General features: G+C 41.8%; 1 protein-coding gene across 3 annotated transcripts in view; it reads right to left on the bottom strand.

Moving 5' to 3' along the window:
* Positions 1-243: 243 nt before the first annotated feature.
* The window catches only part of Srsf4 (serine/arginine-rich splicing factor 4), a 30981-nt gene continuing 18055 nt past the window's right edge, over positions 244-13169 (bottom strand). For 2 of the 3 annotated variants that reach the window (XM_013519479.1, XM_013519480.1), the window contains 6 exons: positions 11699-11841; positions 11255-11403; positions 10580-10692; positions 6066-6280; positions 1961-2038; positions 244-1743 (listed from right to left, as the gene is read on the bottom strand). In XM_013519479.1, the coding sequence (XP_013374933.1) occupies positions 912-1743; positions 1961-2038; positions 6066-6280; positions 10580-10692; positions 11255-11345 (1329 nt within the window). In that variant the 5' untranslated portion in view covers positions 11346-11403; positions 11699-11841 and the 3' untranslated portion in view covers positions 244-911. The remainder of the gene's footprint in view (positions 1744-1960; positions 2039-6065; positions 6281-10579; positions 10693-11254; positions 11404-11698; positions 11842-13169) is intronic. The other variant, XM_005394977.2, reaches the window with a different exon arrangement.

A 13169-nucleotide genomic window follows, 5' to 3' on the forward strand; every position in this document is an offset into this window, starting at 1 on the left:
GACTTCATTTCTCGTCAGCCTGACCACAAGCTTCTTTAAGAGAATTCTAGAATCAGAATCCCAGAACGATAAATCCTGGGGAACATGCCTTTACTCTCCCGGGTGAGAAAGGTCCTTGGGAAGTGCTAGCTTCCTACCACAGGTGATCACAAGGACCGAAACAGCCACGCCAGAGGCGCATCTTATGCTAAGGACAGATCAAGATACATCAGGAAATGCAACTCCGATTCAAGCACCGTGAAATTTTGTCAAGCAAAAATAGTCTTTATTCAAATTTAATGGAAACAGGGGTCACTATACTTTGCAAGACGGGGAAAAATAAAATTAAAAAAAATTCTTTTCTTTTTTTTTTTTTAATATAAAACAATATAATCACAATACCAGAATATGGAACTCTACAGTTTATTTCCTATGGGTTACTGCAGGTATCAATTTTTCTCGACTGTGCTATTCACAACTTTGTTAAGTCCAAAAATATGAAACCAACGTGGTAGGAAACTGAAGACTTAGCACTTTCACTAAATGGCATACATCAAAGGGCATCAATTCAAGGGCAAAAATGGTTGAACTCACCATACCTACCTATGCCATCATTCCAGCCTTAACGCTGTCCAGGTACTGAGCTCCCTGTAGGAAAGGCCAGGCCTGAAAGCCAAGGCGTTTTGGATATTCTACTGTGGGCCGTGAGGAAAGGGAGTTTCAAAGAGAAGATTTTTTTTCAGTCGAGCAGGAAGGCCTGGCGCCAAGAGGCTTTACTGAGAGGAAGCACTTAGATTTAACAATGATAGACACACCATTAGGGGGTTAAAAATGTACAGCAGTGACGGATGTTCTACCTCAATCACTTGTGCTACGGCTACCAAACATGTACAAAAGACTTCCCAGGTAGTTCCAGCCGTGGTCATAGCCAGTTAGGACCTTGAATGGGACCGAGATCGAGACCGGGAGGGTGATCTGGAAGCAGACCTGGATCGAGACTTGGACCGAGATCGGGTTTTTGAAGCTGACTTTGATCTTGAGCGCGATTCTGTCGGAGGGTTTGGTTTCGATTTAGAATTGGATCTTGACCTGGACCGAGCCTCTGGATTGGGGCCGGCGTCCTCGCCCTCCCCGCGGCCTTCCCTCTGGCCGGACTCAGCCTTGGCGTGTTCTCGCTCCTTTGACACTGAGCGGGATGGTGACCTGGACTGGGAACGGTCGGTGTCCTCCTTCTTCTTCTTCTTGCTGCTGCCCACTTTGCTGTCTCGCTTGCCGCTGCGCTTCCTACTCCGCTCGCTCTTGCTGCGGCTCCGGCTGCGACTGCGGCTCTCCTCCCTGCTTCTCTTCCTGCCTTTCCTCTTGTCCTTGCTTTTGCTGCGGCTGCGGCTGCGGCTGCCCGCTTTGCTCCTGCTCCGGCTCCTGCTCTTGAGGAGGCTCTTCTCTTGGCTCTGGCTCTTCTCTTTGCTCCGGCTCCTGCTCACGCTCGCGCGCTTCTCCTCTTCCACTCTCCTCTCCTGGCTCCTGCTCCTACTTTTGCTCTTGCTTTTATGCCGGCTGGGACTCCGACTCTTGGGCTTCCCGGTGCTGTCGTTGTTCTGGATCTTGTCTTCAGCATGGTCTTTACTCTTGCTGCGGCTCTTGTTGGCGCTGCGGCTCCGACTGCGGCTCTTGTCATCCTTGCTGGGGCTCCTGCTTTTCTCCTTCTTGCTGCGGCTGCGACTCTGGCTGCGGCTGCGGCTCTTGCTCCGGGAGTGGGAACCCGACCTAAGGAGACATGGGATGTGGGGTCACACTTCATGCTGACTGGGATGAAAAGACCAGAGTGACGCACGGTTGCACCACCAAGGGCAGCTCTCCAGACCCCCCAATTCTAATGTGGAGCAGGAAAAGCTGGAGTGAAGACGGGTGACAAGTAAAATCGAAGTGAGATACGGTACAGGGCTGCTTCCTGCCTCCCTGCCCGATCCCAAGGCAGACCCACCTAGACCGGGACCGACTGCTTTTGCTGCTGCCACTTCGGCTTCTGCTCTTCCGGGAATGTCTGCTTCGAGAGCGAGACCTGTGGGGAGAAATATTTCACTTGCTGACAAGGGGCTAGCTATAATTAGTCACTCAGGACAGTCTTTCCTTTCCGTTTGTAGTGCAGGAAATTGAACTTAGGGCCTGTGTATGCAAGACGAGTGCTCTACTGCTGACCTACACCGCAGGCCTGAGACAGTCTTTTTCTTTTTCTTTTTCTTTTTTTTTTCCCCAGTACTGGGAATTGAACTCACGGCCTTGCACTTGTCAGGCAGGCACTGTGCCGCTGAGCTAAACCCCCAGCCCCACTGAGACAGTCTTTCAATCAAACATGGGACACATCCAGCCAGGCACAGTAGTGCATGCTGTTAATCCCACCTACTTTGGGGGGGCTAAGGCAGGAAAATCAAGTTCGTGGCCCTTATGATCCACTTATTGAGACCCTGCTTCAAAATGCAATCAGTAAACGTGCTGGAGACATAGCTTAGTATCACAGCACTTGCCCAGCTTGCATGAGGCTCTGGGGTCAATGTCTAGTATTATGCCCCCACCCGCCCCGCGAAAAGGTACTGACCTGGCTATGCCCAGACACAAATTCTTTCCTGTGTCTGGGCTCACAGACCCAGCCTCCTGCAAACATTCTACCTGGACAGCTCACCAGAAGCTCTGACTCCAATCGCAAGCCCCTGCTCTTCTCCCTAGATCTGCCTCTTTTGTTGGGTTATTTCCACTAATGCCACTGTGGCTTACCCAGTTCCTCATCTGAGAAGCGACAGCCACCCCTGATTCCATCCCCTTAGCCATCGATGGTTCTGGCTCTTCATCCCCTGCTGTCTACCTCCTTGGCTGCTGCCTCCCAGGGCCATATCACCCCTCCCTGGCAGCACATCCTGTCCCACTGCAAACATTCTACCCTTTACTTTCTCCTCCCCTCACTGTGACCACACAACTGTCTTAAAAAGACTCCCCAAATTTCAGAAAACCATTAATTATTCCAGACTGTAAACTTTTTCTATACTTCCTCTTAAAGGCAACTGGGGCTCTTGGGCCGAGGACATGCCACTGGGACAAAGAGGGAGATGCTCAGAGCCTCCTAGGCATCATCAATTATAAAGGGCTCTTAACAAAATGTCTAACCTGCATCTCAATCAGACCTCTTCAGAACTCAATTTTCACCTTGTAGGAAGTCCAGGGGATAATGAATCATTCAACAGTTACAGAAGGAAACAGATGAATTCAGAATACTGAATAGTATTTAAAAAGCTAAGAAAAATAAATATGATGGTGTGTATGGGGGGAACTGTTCCAGGTTAACAAGACTTAATAACCTTTTGTAGTGTATGACTAGAATATATCCTGATCGGGGGTAAAAATCCAGCTATAAAGTACCATGGAGCAACTGGGGAAATATAAGTAAGGCCTCAGCACTAGGTGACTGATGAGATTACGTGCCGTTAATGTTCGCAGGGGAGAACCTAACACTGTGTTATAATAATCATTCTCGGAGACACACTGAATTATGAGAGGGAAGTTCCATAAATTCCACAACTCATGCAAAATATATATCGTGTGTACGTATAAATATATATATTTGCATATAGACAGGAGAGGAGAGAAAGAAAAGGCAAAATACCTTTCAAGATGGAAGAAGGGACATACAGGTATTTATGAACTAGTCTTTTATGTTTGAAAATGACTACAATTAAAGGTATGAGGAAACAGTAGAATGCATTTACATAAAAACCAAACACAACTGTAAGAATGAAGGCACAGGAGCCAACGTGAAGGGTGCTCAGCGACCACAGAGCGAACCATCTAAACATTAAAAAATTATGACTTCAGGAGGATGGTTAAGATCAAAATACAGGGCTAGGGATTTAGCTCAGTGGCAAAGCGCCTGCCTGGCAAGCACAAGGTCGTGAGTTTGGTTCCCGGTACCGGAGAAAAACCAAAACCAAAAAAAAAAAAAAAAAAAAAGATCAAAATACAGCTGGGTATAGTGGTACACATCTGTAATCCCAGCACTCGGGAGGCTGAGGCAGGAGGATCGCTGCAAGTTTGCAGGCCAGCCTAGGCTACAAAGTGAGCTTAAGGCCAGCCTGAACTGCATAGTGAGACCCTGTCTCAAGAAGACAAAAAAATAAAATAAAAACAAAGAAACAAAACAAGCATTGAAACAAAAAAAGTAAAACCAGTGGGGAGGGCAGGGCACAAGGGTACTGGGGGTAAAAATGATCAAAATATGCCATGTGCCAAATCTGCCAAAGGGAAACCCAATGATCTGTAGTACCAATATGGATTAATAAAAAAGATGTGACAAACCTAACTATAACAGCTCAAACATCAAGTACATATACATTCAAGAAGTTATTCACAAGGATCCTGAGCAAGAACCCTTCTCATCCTGAAAGGCTGCAAGGGCACACTTAATATTCTGCGAGCTGGTAGTCAGGGTGGTTCAGGCTGACAGCTCTTAGGCACACTTAGCCATCTACCATCATTCAGAGCAGGGCATCTGCAGATTAAATTGTATAAACATGAAGCATGTACAAGGCATTACCATGACATGGTCTTGCTAAAATATGTCTTTTTGGCCAGGTGACCTACTGCATGCCTGTAATCCCAGCACTCCGGAGGCTGAGGCAGGAGGATTGCCATGAGTTCAAGGCCAGCTTGGGCTACATGGTGAGTTCAAGGACAACCTAAACCACATCATGAGACCCTGTCTCAAAATGTCTTTTTTCTGGTGTCTTAAGATCTAAGAGTTCAGAGGAAGTATAGGAGATGGGGTAAAGGAATGAATTAAACTCTACCCTAATGATGGAGTAAGCAAAATCTAAGCTGTGGGAAAATCTTTACAAAGGATGACCTTGCTTCTTCATCATAAATACATGAGAAATACAGAGAGGGTGAAGGAGGACATGCCAGGAGTTAGAAGGAAAACGAAGACACGCACCATCCAACTGCAATGTGATTCCTATGCTGGATCCTAATACAACCAAGCCAACTACAAAAATACCTATTTGAGACAACTGGGAAAATACAAATACAAACTAGATACTAGACAACAGAATTATTAAAACTGGGTGATACGTATAAAGGGATTCAGAGCTCATTAAATGATTTTCTCCGATGCTTTATGTATTTTAAATTTTCATTGAAAAGTTAAAAAACGAAAGCACACAAGTCTCCAGCAAGTTTTCATTCCGCAGACCCAGAGCTTGGTGGGGCTCAGCACGACCCGGCCCCTCTGCCTCATCTCAAGCTCCTCTCCCTCAGTTCAGGCCTGGAACTGCCCTTCCTACTCTGCGCGCCTCTGCTCCCCCCAGGCCTTCAAGGACACCCTTCTACTGCTCTAGAAAAGCGCTGCCCCTCTGCCTTCTGTTGCTCCTTTCCAGGCCAGGCTTCTACGGTGTCATTAGGGAAGCCTTTGCAAACTCTCCAGATTACTTGTGCTATGAGCACTTCCTGCAATGAAGCTGTCACAATGGCAATCATTTGCTTAACGCTTCTCTTCTCCAGTAAGGACAGGGTCACACCTGTCTTGCTTACCAGCACTTTCCTGACATTTAGTGTGTATCCTGTGGGCAGAAGAGCTGCCAAATATGATAAAGTCTCTACTCTTTTTTTTTTTTTTGAGACAGGGCCTCACTATGCAGTGCAGGCTGGCCTTGAGCTTTCTGTGTAGCCCCGGTGGTCTTGAACTCACAGTGATCCTCCTGCCTCAGCCTCCTGAGTGCTAGGATTACAAAGTGTGTGCCACCATGCCCAGCAAAGTCTCCATTACTGAGCAACTGGTATATTTAGGAGTAACCAAGAAACCCGTGCCCATGTGTACCCCCAGAGACTATACAATTAGGGAGTCCCCACAAGTGTGAGAGTTCACTGATATCAGTCTCAGGGAACTTCTATTTATACTCATGACAAAAGAATTCAAGAGTTTTACAAATAAATGTTCAGTTCAAAGTTCCAACTTATTGAACCAGGGGAAAACCAGCCAATTACCTATGTGATCATTAACAAGTTGGTAGCGACTGCCTACACATGAAAGACACCGTCAACGGTACCTTGAATGACTCCGGCTCCTGGAGTAGGACCGGCGCCGTCTAGAACCTGGCTTGTCTTCAACCAATCTGATTTTTCTGCCATTGACTTCAGTTCCATCCAACTTTTCCAAAGCTCTTTTCATATCAGAATAAGATACAAACTCAATCACTCCTTCATTTTTGCGTCCCTTGTGAGCATCTGCATAAGTGACTTCTCCTGCCTGACGCATATAATCCTAAAAAAAAGAAAAAAAAATCCTTGAGTATATAAGGATACGTTTTGCTAAAATACTGTTTTTCCTGTTTTTTTTTTTTTTTTAAACCATGAATCAAACTCATGACCTCAGGTTTGCCAGCCAAGCACTTATGCTGCTGAGCTACATCCCCGGCCCTGCTAAAGTATCTGATGCAATTATTATAGTGAAAGTTTTCCTTTTCATTTAAGAATGTTAGCTTTCCTGAGAACGAAGTTTATGCTTTAATAGTTCCATATACCCCCCAACCATTTACTGAGGTTCTTTAAAGCACTGGCGATGAGTGGTAAAGATAATAATAAACAAAATTAAATTGTTCCTTTAAATAAATTTGTGAATATAAAAATTTTAAATTATCATTTTCTAAATTTTATAGTGGCAAATTATTTATTTATAGCAGGTCATGGTCACGATGATATTAGGTCTTTTGTCTTTTCTTTTTTGCTTTTCTGAGACAAGGTCTTGCTATGTAGTTCAGGGTGGTCCTGAACTTGTGATAACCCTCCTGCCTCAGCCTCCTGAGCGCAGGGATTACAGATGTATGCCACCATGCCTGGCTCTAAATTAGGCCTTTTACATTTCATTATACCCATGTTTGAAAATAAAGAAATTGGCAAAACATGAGCAGATCCATTACTATGATGAAATTAACTATTCATCTCTAGCTTTAAGGTGGCATGACCACCCACATGCCACACCATTACAGCACTTTTCCTTATTTTCATTCAGGTTTCAATATGGTTTAGTGGACCTGGGTGTGGTGGCACACAACTGTAATCCCAGCACTTGGGAGGCTGAGACAGGAGGACTGCCGCAAGTTCAAGATCAGCCTGGACTACATAGTGAGTTCAAGACCAGCCTGAACTTCAGCGAGGTCCTACCTTTAAAAAAAAAAAGTTCAGTGACAGAATACAACGAAGGTACTACAAGCTAAGTCATTTTAAGTGTCTGAAAAGAAAATGTAATTAGAATTTAAAATTTACTGCTTATTATTAATTCCCTGTAAGTGCAGTCATGTACTGCAAATGTGTACTAATAAGAAAAAGTGGCAAGAAGGATGGGATGTGTCTGAAGTGAGGAAGAATATTGGGGGGATTAGTGGTAAAGAGTCTTTAATAAATTCTTTTTTTTTTTTGGTTTTTCTCCGGTACTGGGAACCGAACTCACGACCTTGCGCTTGCCAGGCAGGCGCTTTTGCCGCTGAGCTAAATCCCCAGCCCCCTTAATAAATTCTTTAAAAATTTACTGCTTATTGCCAATTTCCCCACATTTATTTATATATAATAGGTATTTATAGAAAAATATATGAATATTCAATGGAGTTGATGTTTTGTTTTTTTTTTTCTGAAATATTCACCACATACACAAAAAACAAACATATCATTCCTTGTTTTTTGGCAGGGCTGGGGATTATTCCACAACTGTGCTACACAGTCTCAAACAGGCCCCAGGTCCTTAAACACGTAATTTATACCAATTCTTTGCTCACTGCATCATAAATATGTTCACATTTTATCGTATATACAATCTTCACAGTTAGTGTGCCCAATACTTTTTTGAAGCTCTCTCAATTAAGACTTTTAGGTTACATCAGATTACTGCCATTGTTCATAATCAAGTCAAAAACATCTTGGTATAAACACTTCTTCAACTGAACTGTTGCTAGGAGTGGGGATTCTGGGTAAAAGGCAGGGAGCTGTCCAAGGTGGGATACGCTTAACAGTGAATGAGGGTAGTCAGGGCAACACTGGGACTGCCTCGGCCAAATGAAATACAGGATCATTTTGGTGATGCTTGAAAAGTATCACTACTTTTACCTTGTCACATTAGAAATTAGTAATACAATCAGCTAACACACTCAATGTTTATGGTATGATATATTTTAAGTAACTCAGTCCTAGCTATAACCATATATGGTAGATAAAATCATCACCTCTATTTCACAGATGTGGAAAGTGAAATCAGAAATATTAAGCAAACTGCTCAAGGTCATTCAAGTAATAAACCAATGAGAGCTGGGATATGAACATAAGCAGTAATGCTCCTGGAACAATTCTTAACACCACTCTGCAGCAGATAAAACTATCATTCTCATGTGACCAACAGTATACTAGTGTATCATTTTCACCTCAATGGCATCACACTGGGCATTATAAACTTTTTAAACAAATGAGATCTCTTAAATTTATTTTTGCATGTTCTTGAATGACTTTTTTCTTCTAGTCTTTTTCAGACAGGGTTTCACATGCAGTTTAGGCTGGCCTTGAACTCACTATGCAACCAGGCTGGCCAAACTTGCACTGATCCTCCTGCCTCAGCCTCCCAAGTGCTGGAATTATAGATGTGCACCACCATGCCTGGCCTGTAACTAACATTTTTTATGTGCTAGGAACCATTCTAGACTTTTTAATAAAAATGTACTCAATTCTCACACTAATCTTGATTAGAAATGAACATTAACCGAATTTTACAGTTGAGAAATACAGGCACAGAGGTAAAGAACTTGCTACACTCACAAAAACAGTAAGTGGCAGAGCTGTGATTCAGTGCAGGGCCTGCTCTAAGGAAACCTGGATTTATCAGGAAACTGCTATTTTCCTGAGAGCAAAACTGTCCAAAGATATGAAAATATACAGCCAACTAAGGCTGTTAACTAGACTCCATTTTAACCAAAAAACTAAAAACTTTTTTGAGAAATTGGCAGTATATTTAATGACACCACATGAAAGCTTGGGATTTTGTCTTCATGAAGACAGTAACTTTTGTCAGGTGTGGTGGTGTAAGAATGTAATCCCAGTACTCTGGGAGGCTAACGGAGGAGGACTGCAAGTTCCAGCCCAGCCTGGGCAACAGTGAGACCTTGTCTAAAAAAAAGGTCTGGGGACGTAGCTCAGAGTGAAGGCCTCAAGTTCAATTCTCAGTATGAGGGTCGGAGATGGGTGGGGGCTGCTGCACTACTCACAATGTTCAATCCCTATCTCTCAGAATTCTGAAGTCATTCTAGCAAGCACAACTTCACTGGTAGACATTTAGTAAAGTTCTACAATGCCGATAGTCAACATAATGCAGCATAACGTACTAAAAACCCTCCACACTGGGAGTCAAGAGTCCGTTCCCAACTCTTTTGCTAAGATCAACTTATGACTTAAACTTTTCTGGATTTCATCTTTGTTATCTGAAGGTTGTTGGAAGCAAAAGCACATTTTGACAAGAAAAATGTATTGTTTTAAGATGACATGAATGTAAAGGATTCCTAACTTTTTTTTGCTAAACCTGAAAGTATTCACTTATTTTGCTAGGAATGTCTTTATTTATTGGTGGACCCAAAAGAAAAAAAAAAAAAAAAAAAAAAAAAAAACAGGACAGGAAACTGATCATCCAAGTTAGGATACAAGTAATTAAATTTTTCTTCCGTATTGAGATTAAAAACCAGTATCTGGCCAGGGATATAGCTCAGCAGCACAGTGCCTGCCTGCCAAGTGCAAGGTCCTGAGTTCAGTCCCCGGTACCAAAAAACAAAAACAAAAACAAAATATTCTTTTTAAGAAATGGCCTAGGGTACACTGGATGACCAGTGTAGGACTGGAGCTTAATTTTTTCTGAGACAGGGTTTTGCTAGGTAGTTCAGGCTGGCCTTGAACTCACAGCAATCCTCCTGCCTCAGCCTTTCAAGTGCTAGGATTACATGTGTGTGCCACCATGCCTGGCCGTGGACCTTAATTCTTAACACTAAAATTCTTTCAGGACAAATATTTCCTGGAAAACCAACAAATCTTATAAAAGAACATTAGTTAAAAGGTCAATTTCACCTGTAAGGATCCACACTGGAAGCTGACATAAATTTGCACGTTATAGCTAGTGTTTCCAGAAACACTGGTGATTTTGGTCTTTTAGTGGTGAGAAACTACACTGGCATCTTTCACAGCATTGTCTATAGAGGACAATTTCATAAAACCAGTCTGTCCTTAGAGTGACGGCCTCACAACAGGTAGTACAAATGAAATTCTAGTGTTGTTTTGTACTCTCATAGAAATTTCTTAGTTTTATCTTTTGGAACCGAGAATTGAACTCAAGATCTCGTGCTTGGCTGGCAAGCACCATGCTACTGAGCTATATCCCCAGCCTTCTAAAGGCAATTTTAACTGGAGCATTTCCAAATGCTCTGATGAAGCTTTCAGAGATACACCACCATTATATTCTGTGTATGCTCACATAAATGTACCTGTCTGCCAATGTTAACTTCTGCCCAACCTTACCCCAGAAGGATAATGAAGCGCAAACCTTTAGGTCTTGCCAACTGCATCGACTTGACAAATTCTCCACAATAAGTCTGTACTCTGTACGGGTGGGAGGGCCATATTTATCTCGGCCACTTCTTCTATAACCATATCCACCTTTGGAATGTCCAAATACATAAGATTACTTCAGTGGAGGAAAAACAAAAGATTACACAACACATATTCCCCACCCCAAACAACAGCACATATATTTTAACTCTAGTCCCACCCTTAATTTTAAATTCAAATTTTATAAAAAGCTGTGAGTTAAAACATGACAATTTAATTTACAAGGCTGTAAATATATATATTAATATTTATATTTAAAATTAACATGCATTTTTTTTTTTTGTCTTTTTGAGACAGGGTCTCGCTATACACAGTTCAGGCTGGCCTTGAGCTCACTTTGTAGCCCAGGCTGGTCTCGAACTTGGAACAATCCTCCTGCCTCAGCCTCCCGAGTGCTGGGATTACAGGCGTGCACCACCACACCCGGCATCATGCATAAATTTTAAAATACTAAATTTAACAATTCAGAAATAAGTAACTAAATTATTAAATCAGTTCCTATTGTTACTCACAGTGATTAAAGTTTTTGTGAATATTTTATATGAAAAAAAGATGTTCAGGCACCTATTTCAGTTTAATCTCATCTGTGTCTAACCCTCGGGATCCTCACCACCCAGGTCTAATGGGGAAAGGTTGCGGTCGTCACATGGCTTCCTGTTTTTGGTCAGCCAAGGGCCACAAAGGTTCAAAGAGCCACGCATGGAAAGGTAACCCAAGGTCAGCAAATGGAACAGGCAGTCATCTTAGCCTCAAAGGAGTCTTTTAATTAAAACATTGAGGTCTTTGTTAAATCTATGTTAAACAATTGCATTACAGAGAAAAAAAAACAATAACACATCATTAAACATTTATAAAGTATTAAAACAACAAATTTGTCATTAATTAAATTACATTATATCAAAGATGTTTATTTACAATTCTACAATGAAAAACACACAAAATTTATAAAACAGCTTAAATATCAATACATTTAAGTATAATTAATTACTTTTAAAAATTAACATTTAATAACAAGGGCATGTCACTGATTCAAATATGCCCTTTAAATGCTTACTGCGTCCAGAACCGTAACTGCCGTCTCGTCGTGGGCCGCGGGCATGCTCAACAATTACTCGCTCACCACAGAGGTCTTTGCCATTCAGTTCATAAACAGCATCATCTGCATCACGCAGATCATCAAACTCCACAAAACCATACCTAGAAGAAAGCAAACAAAATCCCAGTTGGCATCAATTTGATATCCAGCTTCACTAACATTCAGAGAAAGCAATGAGGGTCATGCTTAGCAAAGGTTAGGTGGGTTTTGCAAACTAAGGGTCAGTTTTCTCTTCTCTTCAGCTGAAACCACTTTGCTTTTTGTGCCACCAGGCAATGCAAGAGGTAGGGCGACTTCTCAAGGTAAACTCCTATCTTTCTAGAGGGGAGCTGCCTAGATATACAGACAACATACAGATATTTCTTTTCCCCAAGTAGATGGAGACAACAGCAAAGACCTCCAAGGGATGCTTGGTTTAAGATATCAGAATATATAACTTCAAAAGTTGAATGTTTGCTCTTAAAACATCAGATGAAACATCTTTTTCAAAAAATTTTGAGTTATCTTAGAGAACAATAAGATCCACGGTCAGGCACTGTTGTATTGTTAAATCATATTTGGAGTAACACAGCAGGTACAAAAATCACAGTATCTTAAACCTCCACTGAAAAAGAAAAAAAAAAAACCTTTATAAAGTTCCTATTTCTCTACCTGAACAAATTAGTCACAAATGAATTAACCGCTCCAGAAATCACTACTGGGAAGAAAAACTGGAGCTCTTTACTTCGCTGTGAAATCCCAAATTCATTTTCATGACATTTTAGATAAGCTGGTATTCTCTATAATCTATATAAAACTGAGCAAACTTCTTTACATCAAATTGCTAGGAATTTCCCAGCAAAGGGATATGGTGGTTTAATACAAAGTGGAAAGAAAATAAACCCCCAAATCCTATTAATGCCCACTGAAGAATAATTTGTGAAGCACAAAATTTGCATGATACTTATAAGCAAGATTAAACAAACACCCCATAAACTATGTTATCAATAAACATTTAGTTTGGTCTAGAACAGCTGTGAAAAGTCTAGCTTTGTGACCTCTGTCAATATTTAAAAACCAAAACTTTGCTGATTCTACTTAATCACAAAGGAAAGTTACAAGGAATTTTTTAGACTCTAACAAAACCGTGTGTGTGGCAAACACTGACTTGTGCTCCTCTACATTTCAACACTGACCCTAGAAACAGGCTGTAAGACTGTCCAGAGGTTCATTCAGCCTGCTACGAACAAGAAACAATTCCAGTTTGTAATTTTTTTCTCCAGTTTGTAACACCTTGAGAGAACCCAGAATTGCTGAATTTCTCTTTTATTAAAAGTTCTTTTCATACAAGAGTCTCTCAGGGTGACAATATACTGTTACAAGGTGTAAGTCAGTTTTGGAGGCATCTTTGTGTTGAAATGTCTTAGTGGGATTATTAGAGTCACTAAAT

Source organism: Chinchilla lanigera, unplaced genomic scaffold (genome assembly GCF_000276665.1).
Source record: "Chinchilla lanigera isolate Chin_1 unplaced genomic scaffold, ChiLan1.0 scaffold00051, whole genome shotgun sequence".
In the NCBI taxonomy this organism is placed as follows: domain Eukaryota; kingdom Metazoa; phylum Chordata; class Mammalia; order Rodentia; family Chinchillidae; genus Chinchilla; species Chinchilla lanigera.